The following is a 19,846-nucleotide window of genomic DNA, read 5'->3' as shown; positions in this document are numbered from 1 at the left end:
AAAGTCTGTGGCAGACTTGGCCAAAGAAACTGTGAGATGGTGGAATTTAAAACTCGAACAGACCTTGGAGTAGGAAAATAGCAGACTTTGGACTTCAGGAGAACAGACTATGGCTTGTTTAGAAAACTTGGTGGCAGGATTCTGTGAAAAGCTGCTGTGAAGGGCAGAGGAGTGGGCTGATCTTCAGAGATGACATGTTCATAGCACAAGAACAGTCTGGTCTAGTTAGCTAGAAATCAAGGAGGAATGTCAAGGAGCCAGTCCACCTAAATGGACAACCTCTGCCTTAACTCAAGCACAAAAGGTAAAGGTTTGGAACATGGACACTGAGTTGGGTTACCCAGCAGGAACCTCTCAAACAAGAAAAGATAGAATTGGGAAAGCCAAGACCAGCTGGAACTGAAACTAGCCAGGATTATATTAAGATAAATAAGAGATTCTATAAATACAGTGGCCATAAAAGAAAGAATAAGGCAAATATGGTCCCACTGCTCTCAGTGAGGGAGGTGATCTTGTACCAGGGACCTGGAGAAGATCAAGGCAATCAATGCCTTTTTTTGCTTCACTTCACCCTCAAGCCCTGCTCAGAGGCCTCCCAGCTCCTTGAAGCCAACAGCAATGTGGGGCAGCACATTATCATAGTAGAGGAAGTTATGAGGTAAAGACCAGCAAAGCAGACTTGGCATATACCAGGTCTTAAGACAATACAGGATGGATCCAAGTGGCCTGAAAAATCCAATCAAGACCATTACCAGGCTGTTCTCTATCACCTTTGAAAGGCCATGGCAACTTGGAAATGTGATAAAGTGCAAATGTCATGTCCATGTTCTAAAAAGGCAGCAAGGAGGCTACAGGGTGGAACAGCAGACTGACCACACTGCCCAAGATGATCATGGAGAAAAATCCTTCAGGTATCCACATCCAAGCACATGATGCCCATGGAAGGATAGGAACAGCCAGAATAGATCTAAAAAAGACATATTGTGTTTGACTAACCTGATTTCCTTCAATGACAAGATGTCTGTCTTGGTGGACAAAAGGAAAGCAGTACATTTCCTTGGCTGTGGCACGACTTCCAACACAGCATCTCAAATTATCTTTGTAGCCAAACCAGGCTGACATGGATTGCACAGATGAATTACCAGGCAAGTGGAAAACTTGCTGGAGTCACAGCCAGTGGTTTTAAGTTCAAAGCTGATACACTGGAGGGCAGGGTGGCTTCTATGGGTGACCCAGACAGAATGAGTAATGAACTGACAGGAAGTTCACAGTTCAACAACAGCAAGTGCAGAGTCCTGTAGCTGGGATGGAACAGCACCACACAACAGAATAGGATGCACTCACCAGCTAGAAAGCACCATGAGAAAGAGGACCTGACAGCCCTGATGGATAACAAGCCAAGCAGAGAGGAATGAGCCTTTGCAGTGACTCCGCAAGTATGTGCTGGTAAATGTACAGCCAGTAGGTTGAGGGAAGTAGACTTCCTCCTGTCATTTGTCAAACCATATATGGAATATTATGACTAACTTTGGGGTCCTCAGTGCACAAAAAATACTAGACATTCCCTAGCTTCATGGAAGACCACCAAGATGCTCACATGATGCTCAAGAGAAGCTGAGAGAACTGGAATTGTTCATGTTAGGGATAGATAAATGGTAGGCCTCAACAAAAGTTGAAATAAGGTTTAACTTCTAAAGGGTACAAAGTGAAAGGACAAGAGTCACCAGACAAGATGAAATACCAGAAATCCTATTTTGTAAGAAAAGAATAATAAGAACTGGACAAAGGTGCAGACTGTCAAGAGGAATTGAAAAACCTCCGTATTTGGAAATTCTCAAAATTCAAGTGCACAAGAACCTGAACAATCTGATATAACATCAAAACTGGTTTGACTTTGAGCAGAGTTGGACCAGTTGCCCTCCAGAGATCCTTCCTAACCTGTGGAACACAAAAACATAACTGTAAGTTTCTTCTTCTGAGGAAAAGACAGGGAAGGGGAGAGATTATTGTTACAATGAGGGAATGGTCTGATAGTAAAGTTGTAAGGATAGAAGCAATTAAAATCTTCAAAAGTAAACAAATCTGCTAGATTCAGTGAGTGTACTAATATGACCGAAGTAATTCCTGTGTCAACAGGAAGAGGAGTTGAGAGAATTGTGATGTTATTTCTACACTGAATCATGAAAGCCTAGACCAAAAGCATAGGAAAGCAACAATGTTTCACCCACACCAAGTTCATAATTTTTGTTGATAATATGAATTAATTTTGCAGATTGTGAAGGGAATGCTGTGTTTGGAAGTTAACTGCAGATCACAAGCCCTGGCAGTAGACAAGGAGGATAAATACAAATTCACAGGAAGCAGCAGTAGAGAAAGAATATCAGCAAACTTCATGTCACAGAGAATGTTTGAATACAATGTTACACATCTCATGAGACATGGGAATGACATGAGTTTATTTTAAATGTTTCTGACATGTTTCAATGTTTTCAAATATGTGAAATGAGCAGGGATCTAAACACATTGGAAAAGTAGTGCCTACTTTTACGCAACTCAGTTTCTGAGAAGAAATTCACAGGAATATTTCTGTAGAAGGTAGAAACTATAAACAAAGTTACTACAGCTCCAGTGAAACTCTTCAAGCATTAAATAATGCAAACAAGCAATGAAAACCCCAAAAACATATGAAACAACCAACTGAGGAGTTACTAGTTTTATCATCCCTGCAAAATGCTGAGAATGGAGAAATCCTACTTGCTTTGCAAAAAGAAAAGAAAGAAAAGAAAAAGAAGAAAAAGAAGAAAAAGAAGAAAAATAAGAAAAAGAAGAAAAAGAAGAAAAAGAAGAAAAAGAAGAAAAAGAAAAAAAGAAAAAAAGAAAAAAAGAAAAGAAAAAAGAAAATAATAGATTAGAATAGAATAGACCAGACTATAGCCCTTTCAGTTCAAAGGGACCCACAGTGACCATCACTGCAACTGTCTGACTATTTCAGGGTTGACCAACAGGTAAACGTTGTTAAATGCCTCTTAAACACTGACAGGCTCAGGGCTTGACTGTCTCTCAAGGAAGCCTGTTCCAGTGTTTGACCACCCTCACATGATGTCTTGTCTGAACCTCCCCTGGTGCAGCTTTGGACCATTCCCATATGTCTTGTCACTGCATCCCAGGAAGAAGAGCTCAGGACCTCCCTCTCCACTTTCTCCCTCTTTAGAGAACAATGAAGTCACTCCTCCTAACTCCTTTAACTAAAATTTAATAATCTCAGTTAATAATAATACCACATAGGAATGCAAGTGTTGCAAAGTTACACAGATGGATTGTCTATTTTGGCATAAAATCTTACGGATATGGACCAAATAATCAATGCATGAAACAAAAAACTGGGGTGCAAGAAGGCAAGCTCAGATTAACCCTGAAGCCACATCATCATTGCAACATACTGGATCGTAAGATTTAGCTCATGTATCACATAACATGATTTAATACAGGGTGCAGGAGACCCTTCCAAGAGCAGTTTACTTATAATGGTCTGAATTTTCAGATCTCACATAGATGAGTTTGAAAATTTTGATATCTGTATGCACATGTCTCATGAATTTGCAACAACATAAAGCCTAGCAGAAGAAAAATGTCATATTTAAAGGAAGGTATTAGATGGACTCCCCAGCCCTAGGATGCAATGGAATCTTACAGAAATACTGTGACATTTGAAAGTAAGTCCTAAAACATAAGAATACCATTACATATGACTCAGTTTTCTTCTTTAGGAAGGACTAGGAATACTAGATACAAAGAATCCTTAAAGACAGCTTTTGATTTACTATTTGAAAATGACACTATAATTTTTAAGCAAATGAAGTTTCACTTTCTGAAAGGACAGAGTGTTTGGATCAGTCACTGACAGCTGGAAGCAAAAATGTGGCCAAAGGTTGCAAATGCTTGTGGAAATGGAAAAAATACCTGTCTAAGACAGTAGAGGGGGATGGGGAAGAAGTAAAACCCCAAACTCTTCTGCCTTTTAAGGTAAAAAAAAAGTCCATATGCAGGCTATTTTCTTTAAAAAAAAGAAGTGCGTCAAGCAGTTCTGGGGACTGTATATATGACAAATAAAATTGCAAGGGAGTGCAATTTTACCCCACAGATCAGACACAGTTAGTCAATGAGTGCTGCTATGGAGCACATTAAGTCAAAAGCTGCTGTCCTAGGCAGAAGTCCAGCCAGAAGTTAAACTGAAGTACAGCCAGGAAGTGCTGCAATACCACAGCTGAACAAAACCAAAGAGGAAGCACAACAGAAAGACTGAAGTAATTAGGGGTGCCTCCATAGTGTCTGGTCAAAGGTGTGTGAAGAAGAAGCTGCTGGAGACCTTGCAGAACCAGGAGGAACTAGAAGGCACAGCTCCAGACATGGTAATGCTTCCTCCCTCAAAGAAATAAAAGGAGAACATGAGAAGTATGCTCTCTTGCATAGATGGAAAAGAGCAGAACATGGGAACAGAAAGCAGCAGCCCTCTGGCTTACAGAGAACACATCCCTAATGTAATGAAAATAAGCCTGATGGCAGGGCTGAATTGCTTTGTATCTACCAAGTATCCAAATGGGAATGTGGTTAATGACACTGACATATAATTTGTTTATACATCTAAGACATTCTGTCTTACACACTGTGGCTTCCACGCTCTGTTTGGGAAAGTTGGTTATTTGATACTTCTCCCATCACTACTCCTACCAGAACAATATCATTAAGAATGGAACTGGAGTCCAACGTGCTGAGGCGACTGCAAAGACCTGGCAAGGGAGCTGCCTTAGAGAAGCCAAGAGAAAACCAGAGGACCAATTAGCTCCTTAACTCAGTGGAAGTTCTACAGTGCACTAAATTTCTAAGATTCTTTTTGGCATCTGACATTTCATGAGTGCCGCTGACAGGCAGCCGAGAGCACACAGAGCTGTGGCCCTGGGAGGCACTCACACCACACCGGATAATGCGTTTCTGTTGGTAACCACATGGCTGGGCAGGATTCAGCAACTTCAAATTACATAACAAAATGCAAGGGAGGGAACCAGAACTGTTGATTTTGCAAGAAATTAATCTTAACAGATACATCCTCTAAGTAAGCAGTGTCTGCTTGGAGAGGAAAATGGCCAAAGGAACAGGGAGTCTAGAAAAACTGGTGCACAGGTGCCACATCTCTACTAGAAGTCACTTCCACTTAAATATATCCACTGTCACTACACTCTACAAGTCTGCCAACCTAGATAATATTAGCAAATAATTTTAACAACACAAATTTCCAACTCTTGAATGATGCTGAATAATGCACGGAAAACCACTGATTCATTTAGGGAGTCAAGACTTCTGGGTTGTACCAGGCCTGTTGATGGCACCATTCTCTGTGTTTGGACTTACTCAAAACCCATTTTTCACGCCCTTCTATTCATGATAAATGATATATGATATTAATGATTTAAATGTTTTAAACTATTGCTTAAACTCGTTATTTAACTATTTCAGACTAAGTTGCATCTGCATGGGAGACCACCAAAAAAGGCACAAGCCTCTAAGACATTATTCAACACTTGGCAAATCTTAGACAGCAGAAAAATTGACTTGGAAGAATTTACTCAACCTATTGTCTTTGCCTGGATGACAGAAGAGGACAAGACCAAGAAAGATTTGTTACACCAAGCCTATGCTGAAAAACTCAGCTTTCTTTTCTAAAATAAGCAAATTTGTTTTTGCTCTCACAGGACTATGAGATGCCTTTCACTGTTTTGGGAATTAAATAATGCATTATGCTTTTCTCTTCCATGAATACTCTAAAAAGCACAGCAATTTAAATCAGAATCCCAACAGCTGATTAAAGCAACAGAAAAGGAATTAAAAGACTGAAAAAGAATGCTTGTATTGTGTGAGATATTTAATGTGCTTCTTTTCTTATAACAAACAGGCTCCACTTGGTTCAATACCTTAGAGAAAATGCTAAGAAATCAGAATAGTAAGGCAAAGCAGGCAATTAAAGAATTTCTTTCATATTAAACAAATGAAGAGGCTGCTTCTGCAAAGTGGTCACAGAAACAGAATGCACCAAACTCCTATAGTATGGACAATTAATAAATTGCCATTGTGAAACAGCTGAAACATTTGAGGTTCATCTTGCAATTATGAGTTGAGCAGAACAAATTAATATCTCAGCTGAAGTGCAAGCTATTTCATTTTTAAATTAAAATAAGCTATTAATAAAACATTAACCTGAATAGTAATGACTTGATGTAGGTTGGAAGTGGGGTGCATGCAAACCCCTGAGAATGTGGTGGGGGGGAAAAAATGCCTCTCTCAAAGCGTTATTGTGGAAGAAGTGATAAAACTGACTGAATGTGTGATGATTATTTAGTGTTCTCCACAATTTCTGCAGACTTTTGTAGTATGGATGAAAACACAGGCAGTGACTCTGCTTTAGCTGCCTCACTGTGCAGCACAGGGTAACTCACAGGAAGCCCTGCCACCTCTCTGTTCTTGCCTTGGGGAGGGTTGCAGGCTCCAGGCCCCTGGCACAGACTGTTCATCAGTTTGTCACAACCTTTTGACAGCCGTTCTCAGCTGGGCATTTGCAACAGTTCTTCAGATACTGAGAAAAATCACAAGAGACAAGAACTCACTGTTCCTTACCCTAAGAAAGCAACAACTTACAGTTCCAAAAATTCTCAATACAGTTCCCAGCTTTTCTTCCAAGCCCAAGGTGGCAAGAGGCTTCAGCAAGCACGTGCCATGCTCTTTCCAGGGATACTTGCTACCCTCAGAACAGTTTCCAAGAAGTCCTGAGTTATGGGTTTAGCAATTTAAAACTGCATAAAATGGCAATGTCAATAAGAAACCAGTTGTCCTGTTTTTGCCTGTACCGAAGTGCTAGCACTTCGCTATCAGTGAAGTGAAATGAAAATCAGAAACTAGTCTTTGCTTTTCTTTTGCCTGACTAGTTTTAATAAAAAGAAAAAAATGAACCACGCGATTCTGCATTAATTCTGCTCAGTTCCCCTGTGTGGCACATAACAAACCATACAACCACCTGGGTCAGAAAAGACTTTGAAATTAATCACTGTGGCAGGATTGATTCTTTCTTTTGCAATATTAAAATATTACCAGCCTCAAATGTTTACAAAATTCTCATTTTGCAATTTATTTTTTCCCAACGTTTAAGTCACAGAAGATATGCAGCAATATTTTTATTCTCTCCCAGTCAGAACAGAAACAGGAGAGAAGTTACATGCATGATTCATATGAAAGATGAACTGTCACACAGCATGCTGGTCAAAATAGTCAGGTGTCGCATGCTTTTTTAAAGTTCAACAGGTAAGGATGAAGTGCACCCTTGAAAACTCTTTATTAACTACTGTGAATATTTTTGTAACATATCTCAAAATTCTTTTAACTAGTATCTGGCTATTTCAACTGTATACTGTCAGCTGATTTAAAAATAAATTTTTTTAAAAAAAAGGAACAAAATTGTGAACAAAAGTATATTTTCATGTTTCTGACATTGCTGGCAGCCTCCAGGTCACCTAAGATACTTAAAAATATTTACTAGAACAATGAGAGAGAACCTAGAAGAGGAGAAGGAGCAACAGATTTCAGAAAAAGAGAGACAGTCAGAATATTCAGGGGCTGCAGAAAACAAACAAGCAAACAAACAAAACCCAACCAATCAAATAACAAACAAATCTCCAACCTGTTCCTGAGGTTAAATTGTTTTCCCACAGTTACTATTTCTAATAGTCAAAAGACACTGGTCTTCTGATCACAGAGAAGATTCTAATTTTGTTCTAGTGCAAAAATAGTAATGTCAACGCAAATATGACCAGCTTATAGAAGCTGCTGATAAATGTTATTTATGTAATTCTCAGAGGGTTGTCCCCTCACTTTACACATAAAATGCTCAGTTGCAAGTAAGAGAAGTATTTCAGATGCTATTATGGGCCCTTTCTTTTATAAATATCTGCTTGAATTCCTTTGAACTCAAACTGAAAATCCCAAGGTATGCCTCTATATCCTAATCTGCTCTTTCTTCTTTACTGTATTTTAAATGATTTCTCCAAATGAGACTTTACAGGCAACTGTAAAAGTTGTTTGTCCATCTACAGGCTCTGCTAAACCTCATGGCGAAGCACTGAATTCCAAACAAAGAACTCACCACAAATTACTACGCCAGCCACTATTTAAGTGAAGAGTGTGAGTGGATATTCCAAGGAGTCCCAGAGCAACAGAGGGGAGACACATACATCTCTTACCAGTAAAGAATCTAAAAGGAGCTGCTGATAAGATTGCATCTGCAGTAATCTAACCTCAACATATGCAAGAGAAAAGGTTTTATTAAAAAAATACACATCTTGAAGTAAGCTCACTACAAAGCATAGTTATTCCAAGAAGGCTTACTCACTGCAAATTACATTTTAAAACAAAAGATTTGCTATTTTTCCAAGAAAAAAAATTCTGCTTATATACATGAATAGAAATCACTTCAAAACCACAAAACACAGCTACTCTGATGTAGACTCATATGCTTAATAAACTCCAAGATCCTGTCTACAATTAATTTGGGGAGAATCACAGACATTTATGCAAAGGTTCAAAAATTAACCAACAGATTTTAAGGTACAACTATTTAGATTTAAAAACTCACAGAAGGCTTCTCTGTTAGATTAAATACGACTATATAAACAATGTTGATATTCAGTGTAATGAATTCCCGAAGAATAATAAGTAGGATATACTTAGCAAGTTATGTAGCTACACATACATAAGATAAGAAAATAACATAAAAGGATTTTTCCAAGTGTACTTAGGAAAATAAAAATATTTTTCCAATATATTTTCACAACATAACAACTCCCTAAAATGAAATTTCTCTCTGTAATAAATGATCCTCTAAAGCCACCTGAAGCTCAGAGTTACAAAAATTAGTAGAATAACCATGGGCAATGCATTTCTGACCACTCAACTTCTTATGATTGAGATCAGAACAATGTCATTGTTTAAGGGCTGCTTGCAACTTACATCTGTTTAAAAAATTATCAATATTCTTGTTCTTCCTCAGCGCTGGATAATCCAGATCAAGGACCAAAGAATTCAAGCCATCCTGAAAAAAAAATAAAAATAAGTTAATTGAGTTCTAAAATCTTAATAAACATCTTTCCAAAAATTACTGCACTGAGATTGATTATATATTATTCAAGCATGCATTACATTCCTAGCAGGCAAATCAAACAAGCTCTCAAGTATGTTTATAAACCAGCAGAGGAGCCAACGCACACTGACTGGCTCCAAGTTCTATAAACAGTACAGCTATATTACCACTGATTAGTGGCACTGGGACTTAAACTGGAGTAGTAGTTTTAATCTTAATCAGTAAGTAATCTTACTCATTAAACACTGATTTAAGATACTGCATTCAGTCAATACATTTTTCTTACTTCTGTTACACTTTTCCTGCAAAGCCTTTGTTTGTATATTCATATTATTGCTTTGATCAAAGTCTCTCTACCTTCTCATTCTGGACCTTCAAAAACCAACCACACATTTTTCTTGGAAGCAAGACGTGACCTAAACTTAAGACAATTCACCATGTAATTCAGGCTCACATGACAAGAATACCTTTTTTAAGTGACTCAACAGAAGAAGAGCCAGAACTCTACATGCTGTTCTGCTACCCATTATCAGTGCCTCAGAAGAAAACAATAGAGACTCTTAAAATGGCAAGGGATGAGATCACCAAATCTAAACCAAAAATAGTATTTTAAATGCCTGTTACAAGACTTTACTCAATCCCACCTTTCTGCAACCTGGAAAAACTTCAGAAAATTACTTTTCAAACACTGAGACCTTTCCAGTTACACAAGGACAAATAAAACTAAAAATTAGTTTCAGATACTATGAGGAGTCTGAGACACCATTTACTGTCATCAGCTACAGTGTTCAGCCTGCACTGGAAGCTTTATTCATTGCCCTAAGAACAAAATCCTGAGACTGCTTTTTCAGGTTTTTGGGACTTGACAGGACATCACAGAGACTTAAGTCAGAGACCACATCATGTTTATTAATAGGAGCCAACAGAATTAGATAGCTTTTCAGTCTTCTTAATAACTAAGGCTAACAACCTGCTGATTTTTTTATTAATATGTCTGGGAAGGTAAAATTTACTGCAAATATTATTAAAATTATTATATTCATTTTAATAACATATCTGGAGAGACTCAGAGGCAAAGCCTAAGATTATTAAATACATTTTGAATGCCACTTTGTCCTAAATAAGCTTATACAAATATAAGATCAACTCATCTGGGGCAGTATCAGTTTACACCACGAACCACATTAACGGTTAAGACCATTTTAAAAATGAAGGTATTTTATTTATTCATTTATTACTTCCTAACAAATGAAAGTGTCTTGGAAAGTGTCAGAGACACGCTGATGGAGTATGGGTTAAATAAATGATTAAAAGCTGATTGAAAGACTGGGCCCAGAAGACTGATCAGTGGCACAAAGTCCAGTTGGAGCCAGTCACCAGCACTGCACCCCTGCACTGGCATTCCTCTGGGCAGAGAAGATTTCCACAAAGGTCAATGAGGAGAAAAGCCAAGTCCTGCTGCTGGCGAGGAAAATCCCCAGGTGCCAGGTATAGGCTGTGGCCTGAGAAGCAGGAGAGCAGCTTTGCAAAGAAGCACCTGTGGGTCCTGGTAAACAACAGGTTCCTCTCTATTCAGCACTGATGAGGTCCCACCTGGAGTGCAGTGTTCACTCCTGGTCTCCCAAACCATCAAGGGCAGGGATCTACTGGAGTGAGTCCTGCAAAGGGCCAGTAAGATTAAGGCACTAATGCATTTCTCCAAGAAGAAAAGGCTCAAAGACCTGTGACTCTGCAGCCTGAGAAGAAAAGACTCAGGGCCGGCAGGGGAGTTCATCAATGTCTGTAAGTACCTGCTGGGAAGAACTGAAGAAAAGGCACCGTTCACTGACAGAACAAAGACAATGGACATAAGGTAAAACACACAAAATTCTATTTGAACACCACATTTTTATCCTGTGAGAGTGGTCAAGTACTGGAACAAAATGCCCACAGAGCCTGTGGAGTATCCACAAAATAGCATGTGTCAATCTTCAAATGAGTGAGGAGATACTCAAAATCTGACAGGACATGGTCCTGGACAACCTACTTTGGTTGACCCTGCAGTGCGCAGGGTGTTGGACTAGACAGTATCAAGAGGTCCTTGCCAACCTCAAACATTCTATGACACCTATAAGATTTCCACAGCTGCACAGAAAAAAGGTGGAATTTTACTCCTGACTCTGTGTAACCTTAACTGTTATGATGGTCTTACACATCAAGTTTTAGAACTTCCTACCAGAAGGAAGCGTAAGACAGTGTAAATAAGCAGACAGAAAGTCAGTCAAGAAGGCACTGTAGTTGCTTTAATAACAGTAAATATAGGGATAATTTTAGTCTTTCTCCTAAGGTGGAGAGAGAAATTAAGGAGATAGGAGCGATGCACCAGGACATCATACTCATCTTTCAGAGGGACAGAAGACTTACTACCTCTTCCTAATTTATGCTACAATTTTACAGATGATACAATCAAACCAAACCAAAGTAACAAAATTGTTATATACTTATGGATTAGTCACTACATGAATTCCACAGGTAATGCCCAATAATCTGGACAAATCCAACAGAAACTACTAATTTGAGATGAGTTCCTGCAAAATAGCATTATAGAATCCATACTACTCTAGATTTGGCAAACACCACCTTCAAAAAGGGTATCTCATTCTGCTGCACAGTGTGTCTGCAGAAATATGGATCCTCACCCTGCGACATGTAGAGAAGGACCATACTGAATGCCCTGATAGGAACAGCTGGGCCACCTTTTAGGATTTTACCTAGCTCAATGAAGTATTAATTTCAATTAGATGGCAGTCTACACCGAACTCCAACATTCTTCTTTCACTGCTACTGAGAAAATACTCTCATGATCACCAACAACTGCACAGACATTTTAAGGGAGATGTAAAAGGAGTCTGTGCTAACAAAAATCAGCAAGGCATATTTTTGTTCTTCCTATTTTGGAGGGGAAGAGAGGTGAGGTCACCTAATGTCTTAATGCTTTTCATGTGAAGATATTTTAGTGGTTTAGACCAAGAAACACAAATATAGTGTGCTTTACTTCTATCTTATGCAAAACATCAAGGGAAAAAATAGTTATCACCCAAACAAAAATTTTAGTGAAGCTGGATTACAAGGTCCAAAACAATCATAAATTCCAATTTAAACTGAACTGTATATTATAATTTCAGATGTCACCTTTTTCCCCCTGATTCTGATTCCATGGCTGTTTTGTGGGCTATACAAATGGAGAATCATATTTGCAGCTAATTTTTAAGTAGCTCTTTTTTTCTCTTTTTCATGGACTCCAGGTAACAATTTTCACAAGTAGTTATTAATGAAAAGAAATTTGAGAACTGCACAACTGACTATTTTAGCTCTTTGCTAGTGTCGTAACTCTAGAACACAGCCAGATACAGCTGGTGTCAGAGACACGATCACTATCATCATCACAAGGAATAGAAAGTGTCAAATTTTTTTTAGCCCTGTGAACAAATCTTATTATCATACTCTTTCAAAGACAAGATTTTAAGTTTTTAAACAAAATTTTAATATAAGAGATTTCAAGTTCATAACAATATGTAATTTATGAAAAACTTGTCCTGCACACTAGTATTTTGTCAAAAGTTGTTTCCTTAAAGCTTTACATATTCATTGAAAGACCTAGTTTATATCACTTAACAGAAAAATTCACTACAATGAATTTGAAAAAGATAAAAAGTAAAAAGGGTAAAAAGGGGAAAAAGATCAGGCAGTAAAACAGACAGTTGGGATTGAAGAGAAGTAATCCAGGAAATGACGTCTCCTCTGTCTAGGCCTCACAGATAAGTCACTTCAACCAGGAAATATGCTATTAAAGGGATTTCACTGTTCACTTCCGCTTTCTGCTATTACAAAAGGCTCAGAGCTAAATGGCCAAAAATAGCAACTTCCAAGTAAACACATCACTGGCAAAGACAGATCTGCCCCTATCAAAAGCATTTTGCTGATGGCAAACATGCTGAAATGTTTTCCAAGAGAAAAGACCAAACTTGCTAAGTTTTGTAACACCCTCCTACTACATGAGGAGCAGACTCCATGGCCACTCTGACAGCAGTCACCCTCTGCGGTCAACACGGAGCTTGGCATGCCCAGCAAGCAGTTTGTACTGTTTACCAACCCAAATGAACCAAAGGAAAAACAGGCAAGAAAAGTTCATGAAATACAGGAACTAAATGTTTATATTCTTCTCTGACAGAAGGGTCAGTAATAGGGAAAAATACTAGTAGCTTCTCAACAATGAGCTTAATATTAATTCCAGGCAATCGCACAGAAGCCCTCACTAAATTAAACCATTCTGTGTTAATAAGAATTTCTGATGTAAAAATAGCTGTCTGAACCTGTCTTACATTGATATGTGCATGTAAACTCTACTGGCTGTCAAAAGCAGCTTTGGCTATTTTCATTTACTACTCACTTTCATGATGATGTGAAAAAAATAAAACACAAGGCCAAACAGTGGATGATTGAATAAAAAAGGTATTGGTTATTTCAGGAAACAATTCGTAATTCTGCAATACCTGGAAAACATAAAAAACCTGATCTAGTGAAAGATGTCCCTGCCCACAGAGAAGGGGCTGAAATAGATTATCTTTCAAGTTTCCCTTCCAACCTACACCCACAAGATCCTATGAAAATTTCACTAAACCATTATTTATAAGAAAACCAAAACAAGATTCCCTTCCTCTTCCAAATCATCAAATAAAATTTAATATAATATGCTTCAGCATAAAGGACAGAAAAGTTTTGTAACATCACATTGCATTTTTCTAACTGGGCCTAAATGCTTTTAAAGGCAGAACTTCCCAAATCTACAAACACAGGAAGTGAGCATCTAATGACTCTTCCCCAGGACTAAACCTCACTGTGTTCTTCCATATGCCAGTGGGACCCTGAAATAATTCTGGTCTTCCCTGAGCAATTACTTCTTTCCATAACACAGAAGTTACGCTTGGATGCAAGGTGAACAGCTCAGTAACAGCATACAATGAGAAAAACAACTGAAAGGTCATATGCAAGGCAAATACAGACTTTTCCCAAGCCTGTCCTGCTTGGTGATCTCTAGGATAAGTTGCAATTCACTTTTCTCTTATTTAAGCATTAGTAATCAGTATGTGAAGGAATAATCTGAGCCATGATAATGCAGTTGACATCTACTGCTGGGAGGTCTTGCTATTCTAGTTCTTTAACAGTTTTACATTAATTAACAGGTTTTTTTAACAGTATTGACTATGTACAGTTTAGAAACCTAAAAGCAGCTACTGTCCACAAATGAGTATGTAAATACTTAACAACAGGCTTTACTTAGTCTGATTTCTGTACACGATGGTAAACAAATACTGAAATGGTTTTAATGTTGTCTACTATTGAATACAGGCAAATTTTTCTTCATTGTATGAGGAATACTCTTGAAGATATATCCTCTAATGTGCTGCATCTTATGTGTGTATTTTATACATGGTTTTATACATTTTCCCCTGCTATTTGAAAGGCACAGTGTGAAAGTGTAATAATGACAGGACGGTAATAGTCCAAAAACAGCTTCCTCCTAAATACTTACAAAAGTATAATCACAAAATTGTTCAAAGTGCAACAAAAAGGACATAAGGAACACCACTATGGAAGGGTAAAGCATGTAAATAATGACCAGGAAGGCAATGGGGTATAATGAGTTGTAGTTTACAAGAGACAATAACAGAATATACTTTACATTAAGAATGATAAAAAAAATCCTTTAAGAGTTACAAAAAGAATGTACAGAAGGTTTAAGTTTTCCATGCATTCTGGGATAAGAATGAAAACAAATCCTAAAGAAAATCATTATATACGTGAAGAAATGTGCTGAGGACAGCCAGATCCACTGAAATTCACTCAAAGTACTTAAGGAGACTGTCTTAATCAATTTACACTGAAAACAGGAAAACAGGAGAGGTTAGCAGGATTGAAAAGGGTAAATCAAAGCAATCCCATTAAAAGGCATAGGGTTTTCCAAACTACAAATAAGAATATTTAGCAATGGGGAGTTCGAAAAGACATTACTCATCTTTCAAACACCATTAACATGTGAGATCCAGGGTTTAAAGATAAAATAATGCCATATGAAAGATTTCTGGCAGATTATAGGGAGTAATCAATAAGGCAAAGCATCTTAACATAGGAATAAAATGCAAGACTCACCATTCACATTGGCAAAGTAAAAAAAATATGGTATAGGGGATCATGGAGAAAAGGTCCAAAAGATAATTATTAGGAGTTTGGTAATCATCAGGACTTGGAAAAGTGTGTCAGAAAGAAATTCCATTGGGTTTGTCCTGTTTCAGTTCTACAGAATATTTTCATTGCCACAATAAAGCAACAGAATTAGAAAGACATCTATTAAGAACTAAAAGTAAAATAAATAAATTCAGCAAATGATACCAAGCTTGGAGTCTTGAGCACGGGTTTTTTACTGCATTTGAAATTACCTCAAAAATAAGGGAAAAAAATGCCTGAAAAAAATATAGTAAGATGCAACTCAAAGTACAAAAAGGAGGGTGAAATTTCCACTAATATATGCTTTTGAAAGAACTTAAATGGACAGAACATAAAAATTGAAATAATAACCAAGCAAGAAGATAATGGAAAATGACGTGGGGTTATAGCAGACTAGAAGCCCAGTCTAAGATGCATAAACAGAAGGTGAATTGGGTAAGACCTCACAGAGAACTAAGATTCTTTTGTAAATAATGATCAGAAATCATTTGCTGATATTGGCACAGCCTAAGCCAGAATATTGCGTCCGGTTCTGTGAATCCCTATACAGAGGACTACAAAAGACAAGCTGGAAAAGAACTCAAGGGAAGTTAACAAGAGCAGGAAAATTATAAGCAATTTGTTCTAAAATAGGCTGTCAGGACGAGAGATTTAGTCTTTATAAAGGTTAGCCTAAGTAGACAGGACAAGTTCTCTCAGAACATAAAAAGCTTTTATGAACGATGCTGATGATAGACAATTCTTCACATTCACCAAAACAGCATAAAAAATTAGAATTAGGCACAAAAGCTAGGTCACAGATTAGGCAAGTAAGTTCTAAATAGCAGTAGTGATAAACTGACAGACTGCAGCTCCTCTAGGGAATTGAGAAATCAACTCCACAAGAGATTCACAAGCTAGAGAAATATTTCTTACAGTAGGTCCAGCTGTGGATCATTTAGCAGCGATCTCTAAAATTACTTCCAAGCCTATCTAAAATCTCTTCACAAATTACTTAATAAATACACAAAGGCAATAAATCAAGCCAAAGAAAAAGGACTGAAAACAGGAGTAAACTAGAAGCTCTGAAGATACAGCTTAACATTATTCACTAAAAAAACCCCATAAACTTAACCATTAAAAAAATGCTTATTTTTCCCTCCAAATTGGTTGTTGCTGTTTTCTCTTTAAGCTTTAATAAAATAAAACTGGTCTTGCATATGTTGCTGTTTATCATGGTAGCCATGGAAAATTCAGTAGTTCAGCAAAATCCGCTTTTATCTGAAGTCACTGTACGTTTCCAGGTTCTTTAGCTACTTTTGATTTTTCAATTCACCCTGCTTTCAAAACATTAATATGCACCAAAGCTCAGAACTACAAACCTGTTAAAATGATGCTAGAGATAATTTCCTATTCACTGGAAATCTCCAAGGCCTTTATTAGCAATCTTTGCTCCTTAATGAGAGCAAGAGTGGACTGGTAATTTTGATTGTCACTTTCCCGCAGTCATTTATGCACCAGCTCAGATGGAGTTTACCCAAGCCATCAAGCAAAACAGTACAAGCACTAGAACTGCAAAAAGACTATCTACAAATGCACAAAAAATAAACACATGCCTGGAATTGTTTCTCTGACATCCTGAAAAAAATGTAATTACTTACTGTTTCAAGAAAATCAAATGCAACACACAGCCTTTTATTCATTCCTCTTTTTCCAAAAAAAGCTTCCAAAGGCAACAGCTGCTAGACTAAGAGGTGATACCAGGAACACAGATAAAAGGTCAGGAGGCTCATCTGTGTTGTGAGGATGGAGACAGACGTACAGCCTGTTCTTAAAATCATGTTTTGATCACAAGGTCATCTTTGTTCCATATTAACTAAGAATCCCACTTCTCCATCATGAAAATTATTCTATTTATCTTTTTGTAACCTCAGACAGTTCAGTCTGTGAAGCTACTGTCAGAAACTTTCCATTGCATGTTATACCAGCAGATTCATTCACACTTCAATTCCACCATTAACTTCTTTTTGGATAAATGTATTTCCTATATATTCCTTCATGTAATACTGATGGTTATATTATATGATGTGTTTTTACAAACCTATTTAGCAGTCATGGATAAATAAGACACAAGTACACAATCCACTAACTAAAAAGGATGCTTATTAGGGTAAATGACAAAAATTGTAACTACCTCTGTTACAGTAACTGGAACTGCAAACAACATGGCTTGAAAAAAAAAGATAAAACCTAGCACCCTCCTCCCTTAAAAGCATGATTAATTAGAAGTTATAAAAGGACTTTTTTTTTTTTTGTAGTCACTGATTCATAACAAATTATTATAAAATTTCCTGGTACTAAAAATACCACCAACTGTTTAAAATCACTCTTTAAAACACTTCAAACCAAATAAATACTGGCCTGCCCATCATGTTATCTCCTACCTAACTTCCAATTTGATGTCAGCAGCATATTCTAATCAGCTGCACCACATATTTCTTGAAATGTAAGTGCTGTACTCCACCATAATTCCATGAGCCCAGATTTCCAGTTAAAGCGATGAATAAAACCGAGGTAATCAAAATCACATCTAATTTTGGAGTACAGAACTTGGATACAGTATGGAAAAAACCTACTTGCCAATATGTTAAAATACACAAATACTTAAAATGTTTAAATATATAAAATAACAGAAATAACATTTTAATTCCAATTTCTGTGTCAGTACTCCTAATGGAACATTCTAGATTTTAAAGCAGAACAGGAATTTTAATGGATGTTTTCTGCTAGAACTCCATATATGTTCTTCTAGGGACTGACTAAAGTAATAGTTCCATCATTTGTAAAATCCATGAAAATGAGGTATTATAAAAATCTGAAGTTTTCTCATCAACTTCAATAACAAAAAAATATTTAAGCAGTCAATAGCCTCAGCCTCTAGGACTGTAACAAGGCTTGTCTCTTTATCTGGGACAGCCCAACTAAAAGTATCTGATAACTCCCCCCACCCCAAACAGGGAGAAGAACAAACCCTGTCCTGCCACATAACTGGCTGTCCTGTATAAAACAGGCTGGGTTCACACTCAGGACAGACATTAAGCAGTCACTTTGAGCAGGAGTTGAACCTAGATGACCTCCGGAGGTCTTCAAAGCTGAGTTATTCTGTGATGCTACTATTACTTTTGACCTGAGCATATGGCAGGTCAGCAACATTAAAATCAGTTTTTTGTATCAATGAGTCCAAAAACTTCTGTTCTTGCAAAGATAAAGACAGTCCTTGAATAAGGATTTTCTTTACTGTAAAAAAGTATGAAGTAAAGCAGTAGAAAAGAAGTATTGACAGGAACCTGCTATCTACAGATTATGAAAGGCCTACTTCAGCAAGCCTAGGGAAGTGAATGCCTATTGGAATCTACTGCTATAACTACTCACTTTCCAAGTTTCTGAGTGAGAAGTTTGTACTGTGCACAAATCCATATTAATTAGCTATTTCTCCCACAAGATTAGTTAGGACCTTCACATTGCAAACAACTGCCCCCCAAAGCACCAGTTTCTGTGGGTAGCCTTTACCAAGGTCTTTGGGCTTCTTTCATTGCAGGAGGAGGTGACACAAAGGGCCACACAAGAGAGCAAAATATTTCTTCTGAAGGATTTTTTCAACTACTTCATCAATAAATTAGTTTAGTAATGGAAGAACTTTTATTTCTTTAGTCACTAAAATCTAGTTAATGTAAAGTTTAAAAGATATCAAGGCAACTGCAGAACCTTGTTTTAGAAGCTGCTAGTATGTGAATTCATTACAAAATTTAAAATTTCTATGACAGTTGACCATCAACTTGGGAAAATAACAGCTCTTGATTTCTGATCTGTTTATCTAGCCATAAATTCTTCTCAGTGGGTGTTGTTATATCCTCTGCCTTATGAATCAGTTTTCAGAAGCTTTTAATGCTAATTGCACGTTATATCAGAAGGAACTGTATTTAAAAATAAACATTACATAATATTAAGACGCTCAAGAAAAAATTTCAAACTACAGCAGCTTGAATAGACAAATATAAGCAATAAAGACTTGTGTTTATACACAACACCTTAGTTTTGTCTCAGTGAGGAGAACATCACCTTATCAGTGTCTGTGAGATATTCAAATGCCATGTATCACCATAATAAAATATTATGTCACTTTTGATAGTGTAAAAAATCCTGTGCCATGCATAAAAGAGCATGACTTGGAGCATGACACCGAATGACTGTGATTGAACCTGTTTCTCTTAAACTAGGAAGTATTTAGTATTTCTGTCCCTAGAAAACCAGAATATACACACATACATGCACACTCTCTCACATAATGACAGGCTCAGGTCCTGGCACTGAAAGGGTATGAAGGACAAGAACAAAAGCTTCTATGAGTAATTCAAACCTGCAACT

The 19,846-nt window shown here is 37.3% G+C and overlaps 1 protein-coding gene across 5 annotated transcripts in view; it reads right to left on the bottom strand.

Moving 5' to 3' along the window:
• ROCK2 (Rho associated coiled-coil containing protein kinase 2) overlaps positions 1-19,846 on the bottom strand; it is a 104,368-nt gene that overhangs the window by 54,660 nt on the left and 29,862 nt on the right. For all 5 annotated transcript variants that reach the window (XM_058833988.1, XM_058833990.1, XM_058833991.1 and 2 more), the window contains exon 2: positions 9,049-9,130. In XM_058833988.1, coding sequence (XP_058689971.1) covers positions 9,049-9,130 — 82 coding nt within the window. The remainder of the gene's footprint in view (positions 1-9,048; positions 9,131-19,846) is intronic.

This window comes from Poecile atricapillus, chromosome 3 (assembly GCF_030490865.1).
Source record: "Poecile atricapillus isolate bPoeAtr1 chromosome 3, bPoeAtr1.hap1, whole genome shotgun sequence".
NCBI classification, from domain to species: Eukaryota; Metazoa; Chordata; class Aves; order Passeriformes; family Paridae; genus Poecile; species Poecile atricapillus.
The sequence above is the reverse complement of the archived record's forward strand: the minus strand, read 5'-3'. Positions and strand labels throughout refer to the sequence as shown.